Raw genomic sequence first — 24,972 nt, forward strand, 5'->3', positions numbered from 1 at the left:
GTTTATACTTTTTTTTTAAATTTGTTTTTATTCTTGTCTGTGTGTTTGATGTTGGCCTTTAAAAAAAAAACAACAAATCAACTTAAAGCCTTTGGCCACCACTCAACCTGCAAAGACTTCAACATCGAAAGCCAAAACACAGCCCACTTCTCTCCCTAAGCAGCCAGCTCCCACCACCTTTGGTGGGTCGAATAAAAAACCCATGAGCCTTGCTTCAGGCTCAGCACCGGCTGCCCCACCCAAACGCCCAGCTGCTGCCACTGCCAGGCCTTCCACCTTACCTTCAAAAGACGGGAAGCCCAAGGTAAGTAGTCACCTGAGCACCGTGCCAGGGAAAAGTTTTCCCCTCCGAGCGTCAGGTAGTCAGACTCTGTTGCTTCCAGACATGGAAGCAGGCTGGTGGACTAGGGGAAAGGAGAGGACAAAGGGGGAAGAGTAATGCAAATCACTTTGACGCAGCCATGAAATTCAGTGGCCTGTTTTCCTTTGTGCCTTTTCTGCCCTGGCTGGAGGCACTCTTGCCTCTGCTCTGGCTCCTCCTTTCTCCCAGCTCCTCCTCACTCTTTGTCTGTTTACATACTGGTTAACCAGTTTCCCCACTCCACATGCCAATCATATACTCATTTTTGGTGTAATTCCGCCATCAAATTCCCAGTCAAATTCAATTATTTGTCTTTCTTCTTAATCATCCCGCAGAAGTGAATTTCCTCCATTAGTTGATTAGTGATTAGCTCTTCCAGCTTATCTTCCAGCAGATTCCAGCATCAGGTGGTAACTTAACTTTGCTTTTGGCATTAGGCTACCTCTCACTGGGCTCCTTCTGCAGTTTTTCAGTTTTCCGGGTCACCCACACATTACTGCTTAGAAATGGGTCAGTTTGGAACAGCAGTAGCTTCACAGGATTGTTCTTGGAGGAGAGGGTGGGTGGAATCTGTGACTGCCTTTTCTAATATCTTCTTTTCTTTGAAAAGGGCCTTTAGGTCAGCCTGATATTACTTTTTTTTTTTTTTTTTTTTTTGCCGTACGCGGGCCTCTCACCGCTGCGGCCTCTCCCGCTGCGAAGCACAGGCTCCGGACGCACAGGCTCAGCAGCCATGGCTCACGGGCCCAGCCATGCCATGGCATGTGGGATCCTCCTGGACTGGGGCACGAACTCGTGTCCCCTGCATCGGCAGGCGGACCCTCAACCACTGCGCCACCAGGGAAGCCCCGATATTACTCTTTAAAATCATGATGAGGAATAGTTTACCATGTTAAAATGTCAGTGTTTTCATTTAATCTTGTAAAGAAAACTGGTGGAACCTAGGAATTGTCAGCTAGGTTGACAACCCTGGCCAAGAAACTGAGAAATCCTAGTATAGACTAGGAATTATAAAATCTCGTAAAGCTTTCTGATCCTCATTTACCCAGTTGACACTGCTTTTCTTGATGTTTAGAAAACAATTTATTTGAATAAGAGGGCAGAGGGAAGGTGGCTGGAGCCGTGGCAGCAGCTCCTCCCTGACACTTTCTTAGCAGCAAATCCTGGGGGAGACAGAGGAGGCCATGGGAAGGAGGGGGTACTGTCTAGTGAAGTTCACTCTGTAATAATAACAAAAATGAAGCATACTGTAGTGGTTTCTTTATAGACATTAACTCTTTTAATTCTCTCTCTCAACAACCCATAATGTGGATTTTAGTATCCTCATTTCAGAGCTCAGTTAAGTAACCTTTCTGTAGTCCAGTGCTAATAAGCGGCAGAGCCTGTATTTGAACTTGGGTCTAACTCCAACACTGGTGCTCAGGGCCTCTATCAACACTCTTGTTTCCTGTCTTTTTGCCATGCAGCTTTTAGGCAGCATTTTGAGATGCTGCTGACCTGAAGAGGTGATGTGCCTCATAATGATGACTGTTATTTATCTTTTAGATAAGAAACAGATGGAAACATCTTGAGAGATGGATAAAAACTAAAGCCTACTGAAATTTGTTTTTTTCCTTATTTGGTAGAAAGATTTATAGGAGGAAACAAAGGGGAAAAAACTATTCAGAAAAAATAAGATCTGTGATTCTGGCAGAGGAGAAAATATAGTTGAGAAAACAGGAGAGTGACTCCAACTCTGAGAACAGGCTGGTTCTGCAGCCTGCTGAGGCCAAAAGCCTGACGTCTAAAGAACATCACATCCTTTAGAGATTTCTATCTCAAGCAACTTTTTTCTAACTTATTTTATTATTATTACTCTTACTAGCAAAATATAAGACCCCACCCGATTATTCTGACTCATAGTATTGAAAATTTGAAGGAGACCCCAGAGAGCATCTGGTTTAGTCTTTACATTTTAGAGTAAACAGAGCAGGAGTCCCTCTGCACGGAATCCCACGACACGCTCGAGACAGAGCTGGTAGCTGGACCACTTCCCCTGATTCCAACCTTAGGGTTCTTTAACACCATGCTTGGGCCCTTCGTTTGTAGGAATGATCGTTACCCTGCATTTGCAGGGTTCGAGTTTATTTAAATGGCTGCCAGCCCTTAATTTCTGAGAACCTCCTTAGCTGATTTTCCAGTTAAGCAATATCCTGCTTGTCTCCACCAACATACCCTCTGTGTGGCCATTTCTCTTGGAGTATAAGAGCTGGATCCCCTTTGTCTGTGGTTTGGCTTACTCTCTTGAGTAACATGGTATATTTGCTTATCAAAACAGTCTGTTCATTGCCTATTCCTGTAGAAACCAGGCTGTATTGATTCCTTCCCTTCCTTGATAGTGACTACATGCCCAGCCTCCATGGAAGAGGAGCTAGAGTGACCCAGATGGCCTGTGTCTGCACTTGAGAGGCTTTTCCCTTTTGCTTTCAGTCAGAACTGTGGCATCGGCCTCCTCATTCCCTCTGTTGGTCAGGCCTGCACCCTCCACTGCCCCTTCTTACTGTCCCTGTGCTCTTACAGAATCCTCATCCTCCCATCCCTAACATCACTTATTATCAAAGCTGGTCGGTAGCGATCCTTTGTTCCAGCCTCCTTTGTCCAGATGAGGAAATAAAGCCCAGAGAGGCTCAGTGATTTGCCCAAGATCACACTGTGAGTTGGGGTCCTGCCTGGGGCTAGAGCTTAGACCTGACTGATTTGGTCAACGCAGTTTCCAGCTGCAGCTCCATCCTGTTCAGAATTCACTGGGTGCATCTTAGCCAAAAGAATGGCTGAATTTGACTGAACATTTTAAATTTTTTGTTTTATGTATTTGTTTGATCTCTGGTCAAATATTAATACCTTAAATACATAAGTATTTAATGCAGTGGATCCTGAGGCAGATGTACTTTGTGGTGTGGTATATTTTCAGGGCTGTTCACTCTCACTGGTTCAGGTTGGATTCAGGTGGTTTGACTCCCTGTTTCCTGATTCCCGATCACACGGCACCCTACATAGCCATTTCTTATGTTGTGTGGAGGACTTTGATCATATAGCCACATATATTTCCTATCAGTAGTGCCAAGCCCACAGTACCCCTGATTTCTGGCATAAGCTTATATGGAACCATCGTTTGGCATGACTTCCTCGGCCTATTGCTGACCTGCAGCTCTTATTCCCACTTTCCTATTAGCAGCCTGTTGCAGAGGCAAAGATTCCTGAGAAGCGGGCCTCACCATCCAAGCCAGCCTCGCCATCCAAGCTGGTCTCTGCCCTGGCCGGTAGGCCTGGCTCCAAGAGCACCCAGACTGTTCCAAAAGCCACAGCAGCTGCCACTCTTGCCTCAGCTGGGCCAAGCAGTAGGAGCCCCTCTACACCCCTGCCCAAGAGGCCTGCTGGTGAGTACTGCACTTCCCTCCCATGGGAACCAGTGGGGAGGAGGGTGGGGCCTTGGCTTTTTGCTCCAGCCATAGCACCAGCCGGCATCACAGACATCTGTGCAGACCTGCTTGTGCACCAGTCCTTAATGAGGTCTTTTGAAAAGTGATAGCCTCGATCTCCATGTGAGGTTAGTAAGTATGTGTATCCAGAAAAATCCTGAGTGAAGGGGATTCTCATGAATTCCAAGGTAGAATTTACTATTCCTTTCTTAGTAACTCCACAGCATGTGGACTTTCATGATAAGAAATAGGCCATTCAAAGAAAGTCCATGTAGAAGGGAAGGCACTGTCAAGACTGTAGAAAAGAGTAAGACACAGTGCTTGGCCTTGGACGCTCCATCAGGGCGTGGTCTTTACTCGGCTGTCTGATTTACTAGTTTATTCTCAGATACTAGCACAGCCCCTGGCTCAAACAGTTCAGTAATTGTTGAATGAATGCATGAATCTCAGTTTTGGATGAGCCATTCAGTAGGTTATTTTGTTAATCGTGATGTTAAAAAGTATACATTTGTGCAGCGGTCAAGACTGAGGGGAAACCTGCAGACATCAAGAAGATGGCTACGAAGTCTGCACCAGGTAAGACCCCATCCCCCGCTTCGTGGATCCCAGATTTAAACCCCCACCTCTTCCATGGCTTTAAGGCTCCCTTTGCTCTCTTCCCTGCATACCCGTTATCTCTCACTCCCACCTTTGCAGCTGACGTGAGTCGCCCAAAGAACACCTCCACCAGTTCCGTGAAGAAAAGCGCCGCCGTCCCTGGGGCGGCACCCCCAGCAGGGGTGACTCCCAGCCGCGTCAAGCCCACAGCCACCCCTCCCCGGCCCTCTGGGACTCCTTCCGTGGACAAGAAGCCCACGGCAGCCAAGCCCAGCTCCTCTGCCCCAAGGCTGGGCCGCGTGGCTACCAATGCTTCTGCCCCTGATCTGAAGAATGTCCGTTCCAAGGTTGGCTCCACGGAAAACATCAAGCACCAGCCTGGAGGAGGCCGGGTGAGTCCAGGGAGCTTGGGGTCCTCAGCAGGCTGGCCCCTGCTTCTTCCTCTGCCACGTCTAAGCACCGTTCCCAGGCATGTCCTTGCATCAGCCCAAAGGGCCCACCATGCAGGGAGCAGTCAGGACGTTGGATTCAGCGTCAGGGAATTTCCTCCTGGGCTCCGCCTCCCAGCAGCAGCAAGCCGGTGGCTCTGAGCTTTCTCTTCTCCTCTCCTGTTCTGCATTTTGGGGTTTAGGCTTACACTTTTGGAGGAAAAAGGGTTCTGCTTTACAAAACAAACAGAGGAGGCCTCTGAGCCTTGAACAGGTGAGAGACACTGGGCGGGAACCTGGTTTGTTCTGTTTCTTACGCCTGCACTGTGAACAGCAGGATAGGCAGAAAGAAGATGGACCACCTCTTTGTTCCCTATGCTGTGTCTTGGGTGGAGAGTCTGTCTGAACAAGGATTAGTGTCCTCTTGTGGCCAGGGTGACTTGCTGCGAGCCCCTGGCTTTCCTAAACAAAGGACCGTGATAGAGTGTTGAGATGGAGAAGCATGGCTGGACACAGCGCTTCACTTTAAGGACTTTCTGGGTGCATCCATCCCAGAATTATTTGTTAACTATTAGCAGCCACGGGGATTTTATGTGTGAAAAGGTGGTGGCAAAAGTCCAAGTTCAAAGTCCCGGGAGCAGCAACCTTCTCACCTCCTGCCTCATTCTCTAGCACTTAAACCACCACCACCGGCGTACGCCTCCCCCCGCCCACCCGCCACTCAGGATAGGATACTTAAATTGCTTCAATCCAGAGCTGCTAAAAAATTGAAGAGAATCCTGGTGCTGTTGGAAGACACTGATGGAAAACTGGGATAAGGGCCCAAGAGTTGCTTTTGACAAGAGATTATGGCTCTAACGTACCCAGCCAGGCATCTGGGGCTGTGGTGGTGATGGCCTGCCTGTTCCCCACCCTGGCCCATGCTCTTCTTATGTTTTCATGGTGCAAAAGTTGCAGGAGGTCTTGGTGGAGAGTTCAGTAACTCAGTCTGGTGATGAAAGTATTTTCTGTTCCAACGTACCTGAGGGTGTGGCACTTCCCATCATCAGTAATGGCTCCCTGTGACCATGGCAGCTTGCTTGGGGCATATCAGAACATAGGGCAGGGGGGTGGGACATTGTGATTTGAAAACCCTAGTACACACTCAGAAGAGAATCGCTCATTTAGCCTCCTTCTTGCCTCTTCTCCACGAATGGTGTCTTGATCTCTTCCTCGTGTCTCAAGTCTGGTCTGTAGCCCCTCTCCCTCCAGCTTGGTCTGCCCTGGCAAATCGGTGTTTTTTTTCTAGGAGCAAGGGTGACCTGCTTCTGCATGGTGGCCTGGCCTGGATGCGAGTCCCCTTCAGCCTTCTTCCCTTCTTTGTATCTGGGCTCTTGTCCTCTTGGTTTGAAATTTGCCCTCCCTTTATCTCCATCCAGGCCAAAGTAGAGAAAAAAACAGAGGCAGCTGCTCCAGCTCGAAAGCCTGAACCTAACGCAGTCACTAAAGCAGCCGGCCCAATTGGCAGTGCACAGAAACCGCCTGCTGGGAAAGTGAGTTTTATTTAGACTCTTACCTCTTGAAGGTAAAAAGATGGTCAACTGTTTCTTCCAGCCTCAGTCACTTTCCCTTCTATTGCACTTTTTTCTTATCCTTAACTAGTTTCTACTTCTCCCTGTGTTCCTTCCTCTGTGTTTGATGACTCAGGCATCAGAAAGTATTCTCTATTAACCTGAAAGTTAACAGAGCTAGGAGCCCACTAGCCCTTTAGGGAATATTTATTTAGCTGGATAAAATGGATCCAAACACTTTCAGTCACTTCCTTCACTCTGACCTTGATCTGAAACATACCCATTATGTACACAAACACAGAGTACCCAGCTTCTTCCTCAGTAAGACGTGGCACTGGTAACCTTCCAGCAATAGGAACCCTGGAGCCCCTGTGCTTCAAGTTCAACTGAAGGCCCCTCTCAACACCTCTGGGTGTGGAGATAGCTTCATTTGTCGTGGTTCTCCAAGGACCTCTGTACTGAAAGTTAGGATACTGATTCCCAGCGAAAACCCACTCAGCATAGGGATTTGCTGAGTCACCTGGATGCAGCGGGGAAATGCTAGGTTCTTTCCCCTTGTCTCCACACCCTGGAGCCAGGGCCCTCCTCTTGCCCCGGGAACCTTCTGCCCTTATCTGTGGCAGGTAGGTGGCCAGGGCAAGGACTTTGTATGGTTAGCAGGTGGGGAAGGCTGCACCATGGTTCCTGGGAGCTTCTAGAGGTCCTGTAGGTCTCTGGTTCATTAGGAAAGTGGTTTGCTCACCAGTTGTTCATCATTGATGTATGTAAAGAAGGCAAGGAACAGTTGGAGTTTCTCAGGGTAGATTCTACTCTGGGGAGAACCCTTCAGTTTGGGGGCTACTACATCATTTGTCAAGTGCTCTAAGGAAAGGAAGGAAGGACGCTGGCAACCATTCCTTCTTGAGAAGGCTCAAAAAGAATTATTTGTCCCAGATCTTGGATCCTGAGCCTTTGTGTTGCTCCATTCCAGGGGGAGCCGTTTATATACAACACATTGTGGAGGTGCCCCCCCAGATTGTGCCTCACTGCAGCCCTGCCCAGAGCCTAGTCTCTTTACACATGAAACAGGGCACAGGATTGGGCATCTGGAGGATTGTGGAAGGGGTTTTACCCTGGAATCAAAAAGAAGACTAGACTTAAACCTCAATTGCACTGTGCTTTCTTGAGTCCTGAGACAAGTGGGCTTTGCGTGGAAGTGTGGCTTCGGCCTGTGCCCCCTGGTGCCCAGGGTTCTGCATAGCAGGTCCAGCGGCCTCGGGTCCCTTCCTTCCCATCAGCATCAGATCTGGGCCGTGAGCCAGCGGCCCCGGGCTTCTCCACACAGCCTCTGCTTCCTAGAGCAGGTCTGGCTGCAGCGATTCCAGGCCCCAGATTTAAGGGAAGTGCCGTCCTTGGGTGAGGACGGGTCCGGATGAGCAGGACCCTTGCAGAGAGGAGCGTCGGGGAGAGAGCAGGCGGGGGGTGGGCCGTGGCTGAGTGGGCATTGGGGCCACTGCTGTCTGCACCCTGTGAACTGCAGCCGGCCCCCAGGAGCAGTGAGGATGCCCATGTAGCACTCTGGCGACATCTTCTGTCCTTGTGTTGTTTGTTCGTGTTTACACTCCCTTTCCTGCTCCTTCCAGTTCCTTGGCCTGTGCTTTTCCACAGCAGTTCTGCTGAAGGTGGGGTTTTAACAGCACTCCCTGCCGCTCGTCGTGGTCACGTGTGGACTCACTGCCTGCCCCGTGTCGGTTCTAACCAGCCCTCTCCCTTTGTGTTGTTTTTTCTGTTCTCTAACACTCCAGGTCCAGATAGTCTCCAAAAAAGTGAGCTACAGCCATATTCAGTCCAAGTGTGGTTCCAAGGACAATATTAAGCATGTCCCTGGAGGTGGTAATGTAAGTATGCGCTCGGGGCCGCTGGTGTCTGAGGCACCCTGGAAAGAGGGCCGCCCCGCCCTGGCGGGCAAGCGGAGTCGGGGGGACCCCGATGCTCAAATGTGTTCAGACTGAGTGTTTCTGGTGAGCCCTAAACGACAGCTGGTGACACCCACTTGACATCTTTTGCCCCTGTGGGTGGGAGGCCTTAGGGGTTCAGAGACCTGTTCTGAGGGACGCGGTCTGTCTCGAGTCCGCTCTTGGGGGTGCAGTGGTCCTGACCTGGAGACAGATGTCCGGACTTCTCCAGAGTCCATCCTCGAGTCCTTGCTGTTGTAGAGCAGGGAGTTTGTGTTCCACGTGCTCCCACCCGTCCTGTGCCCTCCCTGCATCTCTGTGACTCTGCTCTTTCTCCTCTTCTCTCCCTGCTTCCTTCCCCCTCTTTTCTTTCTGCTCTCCTTCCCCCACTGTTTACCTTTTCCAACCCCTTCCTCCTATCTCCTTTTCTTTTTGGCTCTTTCTCTCTCCCATCTAGACATCCTGTTTATCATGCTGCTACTCTGTACCACCCTTAAGATCTGTGTTAGGGACACAGGTGACTGGGGCTCATAGGGAGGTCCTGGTCTAGGGAGAGATGGTGTAGATCACCGTTGTCATCTGGTATGTGGAGAGCACACTTGCATATTCCACGTCCCTGTGACAGAGCCCTGCCCTCACCACCTCTCCCCCAAGAGGGAGAGAGCTGCCCTGTCCGGATCTCCCTTGGGTTCATTCAGTTCCTTCTCCTCTCTTTCCTGACCTGGATTAAGTCCTGCTCTGCTTACCCTCTTCATTTTTAGGCTCTGTCCCCCTGCCCCCTCGGTGGTCGTGTCGTCCTGCCCATGGCTTACAGAGGGCCCAACCCTGCAGTTCTGCTGTGAGGGTGCAAACATAGAACACCTCTTTCTTCCCCCCGCACAACTCCCCTACTGCACATCCTTCCTGGTCATCTCCCCACCAGTGGCTCTTCCTGGCGTGGGCAGAAACTGCATCCTTGGCACTCGGGTGGCTGGTTCTTGGCCAACTTGGAAGTTGGCCAGAGATCAGCCATCCCAGTGTGGGAAGGCAGAGGTGGGGGAAGCTTTTAAAGGCAGTGTGTGGTTAAGGTGAGAAAGATCCAACCCATGAAGGGCGCAGGTAGGCACTGGCCCTAGCTTTTCCTCTCAGGCTTTGGCCTAGATGCAAATGGAAGGTGAACAGGGATTCTGAGGGAATTGGGTTGCGTGCATGTGTGTGTGGGTGTGTGTGTGTGTGTGTGACACAGAAATGCATTTATATATGTTGTGTGGTGTATGTCAGAGCTCTGAAAATAGTCCTCGTTCATCTGTCACCTAGTATGGTCTTCCCACACTGCCTACACATGATTTCAAACAAGATTTTTTTGGTGAGGGAATGTACTTTTTAAAAGAGTTTTCATTTTAGGAGGTTTCCTTAAACAGCAGAGCATTAGGAAAATGCCTGTGACAGTGTTTCCAGTGGGAAGATGAGGGTAAACAGCCTGGACTATGGCGCTGTCCTGCCTTCCATCAGCCCCTCCATAAAGCCACCATAAATATACCTGTGTATAAGAAGGGTGGCCACCAGCCGTACGCGTCTAACCCCATTCCCCCACAGGGCCCTCCTTACCCCAGAGAGAAATTCTGGGGTTACCACAGGGATTCGTGGCTTGGAACAGGATCCTGGTCAGTACTCCCCACATGTCCCCATGTACACATAAACATGCCTCTTGTTGAGAACTGAGAGGCCATCGGGTGAGAACATAGCAGCTACTTCTGTGGCTGATCCCAGTTTAAATGTTGCAGTAGTTTTAATTCCATTTCACCCTTGCAAGGAGGGGTGTGTATGTTAATGGGTTCTGAGACCTGTTGGCAGTGTCACTTCAGTAGCAGTATTGACACCTGCAGCGGCCTGCAGGCCAGGGGCAGATCACGTGAGCACACGGCTTGAGCGAGGTGCGAGAACGCCGGGGTGGTGGTGAACAGGCTGGTGCTGGCTGCCAGGCGTCACTGCGGGCGGCTTTGGGGCTAGCACGAGAAACACACATCCTAGGCCAGAGCAGCAGCACGTGGCTCCCTAAAGCCAAAGCCGTCAGTGGAGGCCGGGGGCTAGGGGAGCAGGTTGGGGGTATCTTTTGGAAGCGGATTGTGGCTCTTCTATGTACCAGCCTGGGAAGGCAGAGCTTGTCTCAGAGGCTTTGTTAACTTAGTGAGATGCAATTAAGCTTTTTAAAACTTTATATATATATATATATATATATATATATATATATATATATATATATATATATATAAATATATATATATAAATTTATTTATTTACTTTATTTTTGGCTGACTTGGGTCTTCGTTGCTGCACATGGGCCTTCTCTAGTTGTGGCGAGCGGGGGCTACTCTTCGTTGTGGTGCGCGGGCTCTAGGCCACGCAGGCTTTAGTAGTTGTGGCTCGTGGGCTCTAGAGCTCAGGCTCAGTAGTTGTGGCGCAACGGGCTTAGTTGCTCCACGGCATGTGGGATCTTCTGGCCCAGGGCTCGAACCCGTGTCCCCTGCATTGACAGGCGGATTCTTAACCACTGCGCCACCAGGGAAGTCCCTAAGACTTTTAATTATAGAAATTTTCAAACATATACAAAAGTAGAGAAAATGGTAACGTGAATTGGATGTACTTTTTTACCCAGCTTCATTTATTAATCTTTGTGGCCAGTCTTATCTATAAATGCCCACCCCAGTTATTTTGAAGCCAGTTTCAGTTATATCTTTTATCTGAAAATATTCCAATATGTAACTTTAAAAGATAAGAACTCTAATATACATATGTATATAAAATCCCATAGCATGTTAAACAGGTTTGCTTAATCAGGAAACAAGTAAGGTCCATAAGTTGTGATTGGTTGATTTGCATCTTATAATCTTAGGTTTCTCTTACTCTACAAGTTCCCTGTTCATTTTTTCTTTTTTCACGGTAATATTTTTCAAGAGTAAACTGAGTGGTTTGTCCTAGAATTTGGATTCTGCTGAGGATGTCCCCATGGTTTCACTTAACGTATTCATTAGTCCCACAGTTTTCTTTTTATTTATTTATTGTTTTTTTTAACATCTTCATTGGGGTATAATTGGTATACAATGGTGTGTTAGTTTCTGCTTTATAACAAAGTGAATCAGTTATACATATACATACGTTCCCCTATCTCTTCCCTCTTGCGTCTCCCTCCCTCCCACCCTCCCTATCCCACCCCTCCGGGAGGTCACAAAGCACTGAGCTGATCTCCCTGTGCTATGCGGCTGCTTCCCACTAGCTATCTATTTTACAATTGGTAGTGTATATATGTCCATGCCTCTCTCTCGCTTTGTCACAGCTCACCCTTCCCCCTCCCCATATCCTCAAGTCCATTCTCTAGTAAGTCTGTGTCTTTATTCCCGTCTTACCCCAAGGTTCTTCATGACATTTTTTTTTTCTTAAATTCCATATATATGTGTTAGCATACGGTATTTGACTTTCTCTTTCTGACTTACTTCACTCTGTATGACAGACTCTAGGTCTATCCACCTCATTACAAATAACTCAATTTCGTTCCTTTTATGGCTGAGTAATATTCCATTGTATATCTGTGCCACATCTTTATCCATTCATCCGATGATGGGCACCCACAGTTTTCTTTAGATTGATTCAGACTTGATATTTTTCCCCACATTTTTGCAAGACGTTCATAGGCAGTGGTGGTGTTTCTATCAGGAAACATAATGTCTCACTCTTCTTGTCGTCTCACTCCTCGTGATGCTGGCGGCTGTTGATGCCCAAAACCATGAGTTCAGTGAAGGTGCACTGTGGTGAGACTCTAATTATCCTGTCCTTTCTTCATTTATTGGCTGGAATACATCTATAAAGCGAAACTCGCCCTTATCAACTATTCTTTTTTTGAGGACTAGGTTCAGCTGTGGCACACTGTCAACAGATGTGTGGACTCCACACCCTGGCGAGAGCCCAGCCGTGGCGAGTGACCTCTGTTGACTCCTCACAGGTCATCTCAGGGATGGCGCAAGATGAGCCTGTCACTGTTGCCGAGGACACGTGGTGGCTTGCTTTAGCAGCTGCCAGATCTGTGGCTGGGAAAAGTGCATTTCCCCAAGCTCCTGTTTAGGGAGAACTGCAGCCTTGTTGGAAAGATGAGCCAGAGTAGAGGCTGCTGTTTTGATGGTAGTAGGTACGCTGTAGGTGATGATTGAGCACCTGAAGCGATTAGTGTAGAGCTGGTGCTGAGGTCCCTTCAAGAGATGGTATGAAGAAGGGATGGAGTGAGGTTAGAGCCAGGGAAGCCTTTGGAGAAGGCGGCCTCTGACCTCGGGTTTGGAGACTATAAAGAGAGCATGGGTTTGGACCTGGCAGTACACCGTCTCTCACTGAGGCAGTCACTTTTTTGTGTGTTTTTCTCCTTAGGTTCAGATTCAGAACAAGAAGGTGGACATCTCTAAGGTCTCCTCCAAGTGTGGGTCCAAGGCTAACATTAAGCACAAGCCTGGTGAGTGGTGCCTCCCTTGTCCCAGGTTTCACCCCTATGTCTCTGTCCTTCCATGAAGATTCCTGGAGCCACACACCCAGGGCACAGCAGTAGAAACAACGTAGTCCTCAGTCCCTGTCAGGGAGGGGGGATTCTGGGCACTAACCTTTTAGTTGGAGGAGGAACAGTGTGGAAGGTTTGCCATTTGCACCAGCAGCGTCTTGAGGACCTGCTGTGTGCATGACACTGTTGACCTAGGCCTAGGGGAAAGGTACGCTAGGGGCTAAGAACCCTTCTCAGCCTCCCAGGCAAGCGTTCAGGAGCTGGTGCTGAAGGAGCTCTGGAGAGTGGTGGTCGGGTCTTGCCTGTCAGACTCAGGAGCAAAGGGTATTCTCGAGCAGTGAAGCATCCACCAGCAGCTCCAGCAGGAGATAGGGAGCCATTCAATAATGCCGCCTCGGCCTGCCCATGTGGATCTTGCCACTACAGCAGTGCAGACTCTCCTGCCAGCAGCACAGGTGGCCTGGCGCCCCCGCAGAGGCCTCTGAGCCACTGGCAATGTTGTCTGAGCAGGGCCTGCGTTCTTGGCTCGGCTGTACCCTAAGAGCCTCGCGTGTCCTGGACCCTGGGTCGGCAGCAGATTTGGGGTAGTGCCGTATCTGTAGTGGCAGGCACACTGGCTGACAGGTCTGGTGTCTCAGAGATCAGTCGCCACGCCACGGGCCAGTTAAGGGGAAGGCAAAGAAAACTCCCTTCCCTCTCAGCAAAAACTGTCATCCATTTTAGAAGGTGTTCTGTGTAAAAGGATCAAAACACTTTGCCCCTTAACTAACCTTCATTTTTCCTTCTATCTGGAAAATCCAGTCCTGTGAGATACCTCCTTCCCTAGTGACACTGAGTGACTTGAGGTCCAGTTTTTGCAAGGGGCCAGAAATCCAGTGGGTAGGATACCTGGAGAATTTGGCAGGCAGCTAGGTGTTGAGGTTGGTGATATGAGCCAGGAGGAGATGGGAGAATGAAGAAGGGCTCAAGGGAAAGCCAAGCTGAGGGGCCGGGTGGCCAGTGACAGTGCTCTGGCCCTTGATCCCATGGCCTCACTCTGGCTGAGCTGTGAACGCTGCCTGTGTACAGACTGCCTCCCCTCTGCTCCCACCTCTTGCCTTCCCTTCTTTTCATGACAGTGAGATTCAGTTAAACTGCTCACCTAGACCATACTCCATCCTGTGACTCACTGGCTCGCTGGTGACTTTGAGCAAGTCACTCCTCTCCTCCAGTATCAGTGGTGGCAGCTGGAAAACCAGGATTCCAGGATCTTGACCCTGACCAACAGGGTGTTTATGAGGCTGAAAGCATGTGTTCACTGTGCCTCTTCCTTTGTCCTCAGAGCAGGTCACTTTTTCCCCATTTCTATACTGGGCACATCCCAGTCCTTGGCCAGCCTCCTGGCTTTGCCTGTAGGGGTATTTCTCTGCCACCCACAGTGACCCATTTCTGTTTGGTTCCAGGTGGAGGAGATGTCAAGATCGAAAGTCAAAAGCTGAACTTCAAGGAGAAGGCCCAGGCGAAGGTGGGATCTCTTGATAACGTGGGCCACCTGCCCGCAGGAGGTGCCGTGAAGGTAGTGAGTGGGTCCTGGCCGGGACACAGCTGGGGGGTGGGGTTGTGCGGCTGGAGTCTGGGTCCCAGCAGGTGGGCACCTGTCACCGCCCCTCAGTCTCTTCAGGGGTCATGTTTCACCCACACCATTGCTGTTTCCATCGTCTGTCATCAGTCCTGAGTGAGGCAGGAGAGGTGAAGAGGCCCCAGCCCGGTCACCTCTCACCTGTCCAGCTGGAGATGGAACGTTCCCCTGAGAGCCGTGGCCTGCCTTTCTGAGCCCATCTCAGCCATGTTCAGAGGGACAGGGCTGGAGTGCAGGTCCCCACAAGGCCGGGGTCTGTGTGGTACCGTTCTCGCAGCACCTCCTGAGACGGGAGTGTTCGGTACCTGCTCTGTGTCAGGCTCTGTTCTGGGCCTGGGAGCAGAATGGCACATTTTTACTGCCCGTGACGGCAGGCCTGGCATCCACCCCTCTGGAGGCCTGCGCGGACCGGGCTCTGGAGAGCACTCGGGCGGCAGGCTTCCCATCCTGGTTGGGCCTCTCCTCCCTTCCCTCCCTCTCTTCCCTCTGCGCTCCTTCCACAGTACTGTGAGATCTTTTGTCTGCCAAGATGCTGTCTGTCCTTTGTTCCGTGTCATCGGGTAGCAGGGCCGTGGGGGCAGCGCCTTGCCGGCTTCCAAGCCTGAGGGTGGCTGCAGCTGCTCAGGGAGGGGTGGGCGAGGGAGAGGGGACATGAGCAGTGCTCCAGGCCTTCCCCTGCATCTGACCGCGCAGCGCGGCTCCACCTCAGCCCGCACTTTGTCCCACCCACCTCAGTGCTCCGTTCAAGCCCGGACTAGCTCCCTCTGTCGCAGCCTCTCAGGACATGCTCCACACCTTGTGAGGGGCTGTTCTCTGGTCAGCACCCCCGGGGCACTAACTTGGGTGTAGTCACTTGTCCCCGGCCACACGACGGGTGCACGCAGACCAGGGCTCACGCCTGGGCCTTTCTGACCGCAAGTCTTTTCTTTACTCACATCACCTCCCTTTCTTATCACTTCTGGAACTATTTTTCTAACACAGAGGCCCGTTTCTTTCACTGCTCTGATTTCTCCGGTTGTCGCCTTTGGGCGTTCCCAGCACAGGTGTGCCAGCTCGCCAGTGCCTCCTGCAGCCCGCCCTCTTGTGCTCTGGACTCACACTGGGTGTCCACGGCCACCACAAGGCCTTCCTCGCCAGGCCCCCCCAGTCTCCCTCACACCTCCTTGGACACCTTCTTCCCTCCTGTGTCCCCAGGCCCCAGAAAGATGCCCAGCACAGAGGAGGCCTCTGTCAGGGGCGCATGAATGATGGATACACGGGCAGCGCTGCCCCAGGAATGGCCGAGAAAGCCTCTCCGAACACTCGCATGTGCAGGGAGTGCCCTGGGATCCCTTAGGTCTGAGGTGGCGGCCTGCACCCCTCAGGAACTGGTTCAAGCTCCCGGAGCTCCCTCACCCTAGTGGCTCCAGACCCACAACTTGAGATGATTCCTTAGCTTTTTTGCTAACAATCTGCTGTCATAAGTGTTGTGATCTGGCATCAGTCTTTGTTGAGAAGCCAGGCACCTTTCACCTCTCACGTCAGAGGCTTCACGAAGCCTTTCGTCTCCCAGAGGAGGCTCTCAGAGCGTGTCACTAGCCAGGCTGCACTGCTTTACTGCCCCAGAGCCTGAGTTCTTACCCAGCACCCTGCCACCCAGGCCAGGAGTTGGTCTGGCGGGGGGGGGGGCGGGGGGGCACCTGGTCTAGACTCCCAGGTGACTGTACCTTGAGCCAATGGGGAGCAGCAGCAGCGGGGGTGGGGACTGTGTGTGAAACCCACCACCATCACCATCCCACACCCTCCCCGACTGACCCTGCACTGTCTCCCCCACTGTTTCATTTGTAGACTGAGGGCGGTGGCAGCGAGGCCCCTCCGTGTCCGGGCCCCCCAGCTGGGGAGGAGCTGGCCATCCCTGAGGCAGCGCCTGAAGCTGGCGCCCCCACTTCAGCCAGTGGCCTCAGTGGCCACACCACCCTGGCAGGGGGTGGTGACCAAAGGGAGGCCCAGACCTTGGACAGCCAGATCCAGGAGACAAGTAAGTGGCTGGGCTCGGCCTAAGGGCCAGCCAGGGGCCCTGCCACTGGCTGCAGATTGAAACTCCTTTGTTTTCCTACCGGAGTGTGGCCTGAATTTTAACGAAGCAACCTTTTATTTTCCAGGCATCTAATGATGACATTCTGGTCTCGTCTTCCGTCCCCCGTGTTCCCCTTCTTGTCTCCCCCGTCACCCTCTCCCTTCCCTCCTCCTGTGTCACTGCAGATTGAGACCTACAGGCTGACGTTCCGGGCAAACGCCAGGGCCCGCACCGACCACGGGGCCGACATTGTCTCCCGCCCCCCTCCACTTCCCTGGCGGCCCCAGCTCAGGCACCTGGGCCCCTAGCTCCCTCTCCCGGGCTGCCCTCTAGGCCCCTCCCTCCCTCCCTCCCTCCTGCCTCACTTGCCCAGGGTGGCAGCAGCCCCACCCCCGTGCTCCCTCCACTCCCGGCCCCAGACCCGGCTCCCTGCTTGGCTCCCCCGTCCTCACCATTGCGCCGCTGCTCCGCGGAGAAGGTTGGGTGGAAAGTGGGGTAGGGGAGGCTAGTTCAGGACCTCCTGGGATCTGGGTGGGGGGAACCGGAGTCCAACCTCCTCTTTGTTTGGTTTTTTTGGACCAAACCCAAGAGAAACTGACATACCCTCCCTCCTCGCTGGTCCATCTGGAGGGAAGAGTGGAGGTGGACGTCCCCGTGATGGCTGGGTGCTAACTGCGTACCCTGAAGCCTGCTAAGCCACTGCCTCTTCCTTTGACCCCACAGTGGTGCCCACCTCACAGGTGGCACCAGGCACCTCTTGCTGCCCTCCCCCAAGTTAGTCAGGGGCAATGCTGCCTGTCCCCGCTGCTTCCCATACCTACCTAGCTGCTGTCACACTTTTATCTTTTTTTTTAATAACCTGAAAACCGGTGGAGTAGTTTTGCAGGTTGAAGCCATGTCTGAATGAAAGTCGTTGGTAGGTGTTAAAGGAAACAGGGAAGGGAGATCCTGAAGCCTCCAGCTGGGAGGTGAGGCATTGGAGGCTGCCCTGCCTTGGGCAGCTTGGGGCCCCGGCCCCGGAGGTGGTGTGGGCAGGGCAGGTGCAGTGGGGGGCTGTGGGCTAGAGGGCAGGCAGGGACCGCTAGGGGCTGGTCAGAGTGTGGACTGGTGGTTCTGGCATTTTGTGTGTATGCTGCTTTTCTTTTCTAACCAAGAGGCTGGTTTTGGCATCTATGTCTGTCTCATTCCCTGGGATCTGGTGGGAGACAAGGTCGGGCTGGAAAGGGCCATGGAGGTCAAATTCCTCCTAGCCTCCAACCTAGGACACTCGAGCCCTCAGTTGCCAGGGAGCCTGATGTGTTCAGAACTCATGTGGATAGTGGGGAATCAAGTCTGGAAATTTAAAAATAAGTACATGAGATGGGCCATCCAGGCTCCCTTACGGCCTGACTGGAGAGGGGAGAGAGGAGAGGATAGGCCAGCCTAAGGGGTGTGTCCTGGTTAGGCCTGGTCTTGGGATGGCTGCAATGATAAGTCCCGGGAATTGTATTGACACGAAGATTCTTATTGCACTTGTACTTTTTGTATTAAAGTTTGCATGGTTTCTAATAAAGGATTAAAACGTAACAGTTTGTAGTGAAATGGCCTGGGAGTCTCCAAGGCTTCTCCTCTGGAAGAGCATTTTCTGCAGTGCAGACTTGGCCCCTCACACTCCCCACCTCCTCCTCTGGCATCCCTTGGCGCTGAGAAGGTGGGAGCTGTTGACCTAGGATCAGATTTGAAGTCCATGTAGAGGGAGGGTGTCTGGGCTGGGCAGGTGCTCTCCCTTTCTGAGGTAGCATTTTCTCCAGGGAGGTTCGACACCATCTCCCCAGCTCCCCAAGCACATACCAAGAAATTGCAGGGGTCTTGTGGAAAAAGCACTCCCAGGGCCAGAGACTGTCCACACAGTGCTTCAACGGCACCAGGGACATCAGGGCATCCGTGTTTTGTCTGCAAGAAAGGGTGAGATGAAACTGGGAGAACGCAGTGGGAGGTGGGGTGCCAGATGCAGTGGGGTGACAGTGCTGGGCCTAAAGGTACCTGCACCTGTGTTGATGCTGGGGTGGACAACAAGCTCTCGGTCCTTTTACTCCGTTGGCCAAAGGTAGGGGTGGGAGAGGTGACCCCAGCGGAGAGCACTCTAGGGGGCGCTGGAGTGGTCAGTGTTCTGAAAGGTGGTTTGGGCACAGCTCCCTTGAAGGGTCCCACAAGCCAGAGAAGCTGAGAAGGCCGCCCTGACAGGTGGGACCAGAGGCCCTGTGTGCTGTGTTCTATTCTGCAGCTGTTGGGGCTGGAACGTTTCTGTACTTCCCCATTTGCTTATGGCTCAGCCGTTAACCATGTTGATCTGTGATTGTTATGATTTCCAGAACAAATAAAGCTTGTATGTCCCACCACGCAGGCCCTGTCTTCTGTATACGTCCTGGTTGTCTACGTCTTCAGCATCCGAGGCCCCCACAGCCCCCAGCTTGTCCCCTCGCATTGAGGGACTGGGGTGCAGCGTGCAGTCTTGACCTCAGCCCCTCGTCTGTGAATCTGTGGCTGTGACCAAAGGTTAAGGCTGCTTGTGGAACTTCTCCCTCCCCCGTTTGCCTGGGTTAGCAAGTGACAGCCAGCCAGAGAGGATCCAGGCTGCGGGCCCTGCTGCACGCGCAAGGACACTGCCTCCCACCGCGGCTGTGACAAAGACGACTAGACTGGGCCAAGCAGCACAAGCCAAGAACCTGCATGAGTGGTTCAAGCTCCTGAGGGCTGGGTTCTAAGCCCCTTGCTCTCCTAAGACTTTGGGGCCCTCCCTTCTGAGCCTTCACTCTTCCTCTTGGTTTGGGGAGCCCCAGCGGATAGCGATGCTCACAAGGGATAAATAGAACTTTATTTTAAATAAACATTTGCACTCTGTACATGGCCCCAGCGGAGACGGGGCTTAGTCGTCAGCTGTCTTGCGCACATCAAAGCTGCCACAGGGCCCGCGCAGCAGCTCCGCCAGCAGCGCAAGCAGCTGCCCGTGCTCCTCCTGCACGCAGGGCGGCAGTGCAGCCAACTCGCTGCGCAGGCTCCGCTCCACCATGCGGCCCAGGGCCCGGCGCAGCTCCCGCAGCAGCCGCACAGTGCGTGAGTCGCCCTCCAGCCGCAGCAGGTCGCTGTCACTAAGGGAGATGGTGGCCCGGCGCCCATCATCTAGAGGAAGGGAGAGACGCGGGGAGCCCGGTGAGTGAGGCCGGACCCCTGAGGAGGCAGAGCAGCCGGAGACGCGGTGGGGCAGGAGGTGTGCAGGTACCCACCACGGATGTGGACGTCCCCGTCGGTGAGTAGCAGCACAGCTAGTGGGTGCACCTGGGAGGAGTCCCGGACAAAGACGCTGCCGTTGGACTTAACAGCCATGAAATACGTCAGCCATCGGCTCCGTAGCCGTGTGGCCTCCCTAGGGAACAAAGAGCTGGGTGAGGCCCCTTGCTGAACCACCCGAGCTGCCCTGCCCCAGCCTGACAGTCCCCCACCTGTTAATGGTCGACTTGTGCAGCAAGATGTTGCCGGATTTGGTCCTATACGTGACACTGTTGGGCTTGAACTTGCCCTGCCGGGTCACCTTGCCCTGCCTCACCTGCAAGGATGAAGGAGAAGGTGGGTGGGTTGAGCAAGGAGCTGGGATGGAAGGAGAGGTCATGGCCTGGAGCCCCCTCCCCAGGGCAGCACCTGGATGAGGTTGGGGTAGAGACCCGCCATCAGCACACCCTTCACCAGCTCTTCCTCCTCACTGTACTCGTTGCACTGGGCAGAGGCCAGGGTGCAGTCCGAGGGCTTCCCCACCAGGAAAGCCTCATAAATGTTCTCTGAGAACTGCTTGATGAGTCCTGGGGAGGCAAAGTCAGGGTGAACCTAGGGCCCCTGGTTCACAGCTCACTGTGCACCGGCCCAGTGCGAGTGGGAAGGGTGGAGGGGCTCAGGGCAGCTCGGGACCCGCTGACCGTGGATGAAGCGCAGGCTGGGCGCATAGAGCAGGTTTTCCTCCAGGTAGTTCTCACGAGAGCTGCGGTCCTGCCAGCGCAGCACCTCCTCCCAGCCAGACACAGCCCGCACGAACGCCAGGTGGTCGCTGCCACTGTCGTGGCTCAACAGTGCCTTCACCTGGGAGGGGAGGCGGGTGCCAGGGTCACAGGGCAGGGACCAGAGGAAGCCACCTCGGGACCGAAGGGAGCGGAGGGCCGGAAGGGAGAACAGAGGGCCACGCAAAGGCATTGGGTCTGACCTTGTCCACCTCCGCCCGGTTCTGCAGGCTGCTGCTGAAGGGGTCCCGGGTGAGGCAGGAAACGACCACTAGCAGCGGGTGCAGGCAACGGAAGATGGCAGCCAACACTATGGCCTTGGCCAGCCGTGGGTCAGTGGAGATGTGGGCCAGGCGCTGCCCCAGAGTGGTCAGGTACTCCCGCTGGTCCAGCACCCCTGCAAGCTCAGCCGTCAGTCCCGCCCCTGACAGCCACTCCGCAGCCCGGCCCAGCCCTGCACCACTCACCGATCTCCTGGAGCAAGATCACGGCCTCGTCCACCGCCTTGATGTTTGGACTGTCCACGGCCTTGGAGAGGAACTCCACTGCCTACAGCACGAACGAGGCAGAGCCTGTTAGCCCGCACCCCACCTGCACGTTCCCAGGGCCCACTCCGCCCACCTCTGCCGCACCGTCTTCTCTGGCATGTGGATCTTGGCTTGCAGCACCAGGTTCTCAAGGGGCGTGCGCAGGATCTCCGGCACCTGGAAAGGGGCCATCTTCTCCAGCCGGCTCCGCGGGAACAGGTGGTAGGCAAAGCCTGACTGGCAGCGGCCCGCCCGGCCCCGGCGCTGGATCACGTTGGCTCGTGACACCCACACGGTCTCCAGGCAGGACACCTGGGGGAGGGGGCAGGTGAGCAGCCACACAGACCACACGCCTTCCTCCATGCTCCCCTGCGCCTGGCCTTCACCTCACTCAGCTCCTCAACTGCCCCCCACAGCAGGGACAGGGAGATCCCACAGGTGTGGCCTTCTCCAGACACACAGGCCCAGGGTAGATCTGGGCTGGGGCAGGGCCAGGAGATGGGTGCCACCTTGGTCTTCAGGTCGTAGCGTTCCTCCTTGTGCAGACCGCTGTCCACCACGTGCACAATGTCATTGATTGTGATGGAGGTCTCAGCAATGTTGGTGGCCAAGACAATCTTGCGCACGCCAACGGGAGGCTGCTGGAATATGGCCTTCTGGTCCATCATGGGGATGTTGGAGTGCACTGGTGGGCAGCAAGAACACACTGGTCACGGGCACTGCTCCAGCCAAAACCTCCCCATATGAGGGCAGGCAGGGATTTTGACCCTATTTTGATGAAACTGAAGTCCAGATCAGTAATATGCCCAGTAGAGGTCACAAAGCCAGCAAAAAAGTAGTGCAGCCTATTAAGAAACCCAAGGCCCTGAGCCCCAGGTGAGTCACTCCCCAGGACAGAGGGCAAGCCTGGTGTTAGGGGCCACCATCCTTGCACACATGCTCTCACCTGGCAGGATGAGGTACTTGCTCTCATGCATGCCCAGGGCCTCCTGGAGGCGTTGCTGCACTCCTTTGATCTCCTGCCACCCAGGCAGGAAGCAGAGGATCCCACCTGTAAAGGGCCCTGCAGGCATGAGCTAGTGGCTCCCGGCAGATGGGAGAGCAGGGTGGGCACGGGGCAGAGACGAAAGCACCCACCTGGTTCCCCACGGGCATCAATGTGCAGAACCAGATCAGTCACGAGGTCCAAATCGAGAGCGCATTCATCCTCAGACTGGGGTGGGGGAAGAGAGGCCAGTCACAGCCCCGGGGCCAGGGGTCGTGCACAGGACACGGCCACCGCGACTCGGTGAGGTCAAGGCACGTGACACATCACCTCCAACCCTCACCACACCCTTGTCAAGAAGGCCTGATCATTCCCATTTCTAGCAAGGAAACCAAGGCTTGGGAAGGAGGAGGGGAATCCATGGAGAAAAGGCCAGGAGCCGTGGGCAGGACGGGGCGGGCGTATCCCCTCACCTCGTGGTGCCGATGCCGGTGTGGGTACTGGTGCTTGCCCAGCTTGGCCAGGATATCCTCCAGGTAGTGCTCCTTGACAGGGTACATGAAGCCGGGCACCTTAATGACAGGGCAGCCACCAAAGTAGCGGGAGAAGCGCTCGTTATCACCTGTGGCACTCATGAGCACCAGCCGCAGGGCCGGGTTGAGCCGCTGCAGGCCCTTGAGCAGAATCAGCAGGAAGTCCGTGTTCACGTCCCGCTCGTGCACCTCGTCCACGATTACATGGCTCACGCCCTCCAGGCTGGGGTTGCTCTGCAGCTTCCGTAGCAGGATGCCCACGGTACAGAACAGCAGAGCCCCACCTCGGGCTGGAGGCTTGCTTTCCAACCGCACCTGGAAGCCCACGTTCCGGCGCAGGGAGGGGCCCAGTTCGTGGCTGACCCGCTGTGCCACGGACACAGCCGAGATGCGGCGCGGCTGAGTGATGATCACGTTGCAGCGAGCACCTCGGCCCTCGGTCACGTAGCGCTCCAGCAGCAGCTGGGGGATGCGCGTGGTCTTCCCACAGCCCGTGTCCCCGGCGATGACCACCACCGGGTGCTGCTCGATGGCACTGAGGATGGTGTCCCGATGAGGGTCCACAGGGAGCTGGGGGGCCTCCTGCCAGACCGGCCCTCGCCGCCGCCACAGCTCCAGCAGGCTCTGGCTCAGACGCAGCTCCTCTGTTTCTGACAGGGGCATGTAGGGCTTGCCTGTGATAGGGTCACCCAGCGGCCCCGAGTCCTTGCCCAAGGGCAAGATGTCATCACTCTGCAGCCGGAGCTCTGGGGAGATCCATGAACTGTCCATGGGGTACTGGAGGACGGGAGAGGCAAACAAAATGGTGAAGAGAAATAGCTTCTTCTCATTTACCCACAGCCAGCCAGCCCCTCCACACAATTCACCTTGGCCAGAAGCTATGGCCCACCCGCCGGGCAGGACTCAGTCCTCAACTGCCCTGGGACCCTCGTGGGCAAGACAGGACTGCTCAGGGCAAAAGTGTGCCCAGGCTCCATCCCCAGTGGGGAAAGCGGGGAGTCACTACCGCCTGCTGCAGGTGAAAGCTTTTGGTCTGGGTAGATGAAGGCGGGCAGGTGAAGAGGAATGTGGGGATTCTCTTACGTGGTTTAGGAAGGTCTCTATCTTGCGGAGGATGGGTTCAGGCACCTGGATGGTACACGGCCGGCGCTGGGTCTCACCCAGCTCGCGCAAGGAGGCCAGGTTATACATGGCGTGGGTGAGCGGCTCGTTGTTCCGGTCCACCAGGCCCAGGCTCTGCAGAGGGAACACGGGAGGCTGGTCTATGCCTGTCTCCCCATAACTGGCCCAGACCTGCTCAGGAGCTTTAGAGAAGTCGTGCAGAGCAACCTCTTTTCTAAGACATTTTTGGGTTTGGGCCAATATGGTGCAGGAGGGAGAAATTAGGAACCAGGAAAATGTTAGGTCTCCACCAAAAAAAAAATGTTAAAAATGATTCAAGCAAAACCAGACCTGGCGTGTCTGAGTGTTACAGCCCCCACCCGCACAGACGGGCGCCGCAGAGAATCCTCTCCCCGAGCAGCCGGAGTCCCCACAGCAGCCCAGGCTCACCTCCGTGAATCCCCACCTGAGACAGGCGGGCCAGGCCCTGAGCCACCCCGGAACCCAGTCGCAGGCTCCTGTGCCTTCGCTGCCCGCCCACCCCGCCACATTTCACGTCCAGCTGCCACACCTCCGCCTGTCTCTGCATGACACCCAGTCCACCGTACAAACGTACACGGAAGTTCCCGGAAATACATACTTATGCACCTTGATAAAATAAACCACTGGAAGGGAAACTCTGTTTTATTTCCCTATATGCCCAAAGCCACCCACCAGAAATAAGACAAAGCATTGCAACACATTGGGCAAATGTGGAAAACCAGTCATTTTCCCCTGTAGTCTTTCATGTCCGGATTCCGCACACCCTCCAAAACCCAGAGCAAACACTCCCTCCTTTAAGAAGTCTACCTGCACAGGGACCAATCCCCTTCCCCAGCCTCCTCGTGCCAGAACAGAAGAGGTGCCAACAGGGCCACCTTGCTGCAGGGGAGCCCTCTGTCCTTTCCCAGGACTGTGAGAATTTACCTACAGCCTCTCTGACCGTGGGCAGTCAGCTGCTCTCAGAACACTGCTGCCACCTAGAAGCTTGCTCCTTCCTGAGACAGGCCTCTAACATGCTGAGGGTCGTCTTCTCATCACTTTTTTGTCTGTTTGTTTTTGTTTTTTGTCAATGCATTTATTTTTCAGTTTCAATCTGTAATGGTTGCTTAATAAAACCAGTCAACGAAAAGTGATTTTTTGGGGGACAAACGTGGACATTAGCAGACTGAACAGTGGTGACAGGTGCAATCTTATTCCAACGTTAGTTTTCACAAATTTGAATTAAATACTCCCAGGACAGT

At 53.8% G+C, this 24,972-nt stretch overlaps 2 protein-coding genes across 27 annotated transcripts in view; one reads left to right on the forward strand and one right to left on the reverse strand.

Annotated features, from left to right (window-relative positions):
• MAP4 (microtubule associated protein 4) overlaps positions 1 to 18,894 on the forward strand; it is a 171,370-nt gene extending 152,476 nt beyond the window's left edge. For 8 of the 19 annotated variants that reach the window (XM_060162066.1, XM_060162072.1, XM_060162077.1 and 5 more), the window contains 10 exons: positions 89 to 304; positions 3,573 to 3,777; positions 4,336 to 4,395; positions 4,516 to 4,808; positions 6,263 to 6,376; positions 8,179 to 8,271; positions 12,721 to 12,802; positions 14,287 to 14,399; positions 16,290 to 16,479; positions 16,604 to 18,894. In XM_060162066.1, coding sequence (XP_060018049.1) covers positions 89 to 304; positions 3,573 to 3,777; positions 4,336 to 4,395; positions 4,516 to 4,808; positions 6,263 to 6,376; positions 8,179 to 8,271; positions 12,721 to 12,802; positions 14,287 to 14,399; positions 16,290 to 16,479; positions 16,604 to 16,611 — 1,374 coding nt within the window. In that variant the 3' untranslated portion in view covers positions 16,612 to 18,894. Of the gene's footprint in view, positions 1 to 88; positions 305 to 3,572; positions 3,778 to 4,335; positions 4,396 to 4,515; positions 4,809 to 6,262; positions 6,377 to 8,178; positions 8,272 to 12,720; positions 12,803 to 14,286; positions 14,400 to 16,289; positions 16,503 to 16,603 lie in introns of those variants that run through there. The other 11 variants (XM_060162070.1, XM_060162081.1, XM_060162076.1 and 8 more) reach the window with 8 other exon arrangements.
• A 456-nt stretch (positions 18,895 to 19,350) lies between these two features.
• The window catches only part of DHX30 (DExH-box helicase 30), a 30,687-nt gene continuing 25,065 nt past the window's right edge, over positions 19,351 to 24,972 (reverse strand). For 4 of the 8 annotated variants that reach the window (XM_060162087.1, XM_060162089.1, XM_060162090.1 and 1 more), the window contains 13 exons: positions 23,672 to 23,824; positions 22,529 to 23,365; positions 22,208 to 22,283; positions 22,017 to 22,121; positions 21,457 to 21,755; positions 21,176 to 21,382; positions 21,011 to 21,092; positions 20,747 to 20,940; positions 20,466 to 20,625; positions 20,194 to 20,351; positions 19,998 to 20,101; positions 19,782 to 19,921; positions 19,351 to 19,677 (listed from right to left, as the gene is read on the reverse strand). In XM_060162087.1, the coding sequence (XP_060018070.1) occupies positions 19,424 to 19,677; positions 19,782 to 19,921; positions 19,998 to 20,101; positions 20,194 to 20,351; positions 20,466 to 20,625; positions 20,747 to 20,940; positions 21,011 to 21,092; positions 21,176 to 21,382; positions 21,457 to 21,755; positions 22,017 to 22,121; positions 22,208 to 22,283; positions 22,529 to 23,365; positions 23,672 to 23,824 (2,769 nt within the window). In that variant the 3' untranslated portion in view covers positions 19,351 to 19,423. The remainder of the gene's footprint in view (positions 19,678 to 19,781; positions 19,922 to 19,997; positions 20,102 to 20,193; positions 20,352 to 20,465; positions 20,626 to 20,746; positions 20,941 to 21,010; positions 21,093 to 21,175; positions 21,383 to 21,456; positions 21,756 to 22,016; positions 22,122 to 22,207; positions 22,284 to 22,528; positions 23,366 to 23,671; positions 23,825 to 24,972) is intronic. The other 4 variants (XM_060162092.1, XM_060162094.1, XM_060162093.1 and 1 more) reach the window with 2 other exon arrangements.

The sequence above is a fragment of the Lagenorhynchus albirostris genome, chromosome 10, assembly GCF_949774975.1.
Source record: "Lagenorhynchus albirostris chromosome 10, mLagAlb1.1, whole genome shotgun sequence".
NCBI classification, from domain to species: domain Eukaryota; kingdom Metazoa; phylum Chordata; class Mammalia; order Artiodactyla; family Delphinidae; genus Lagenorhynchus; species Lagenorhynchus albirostris.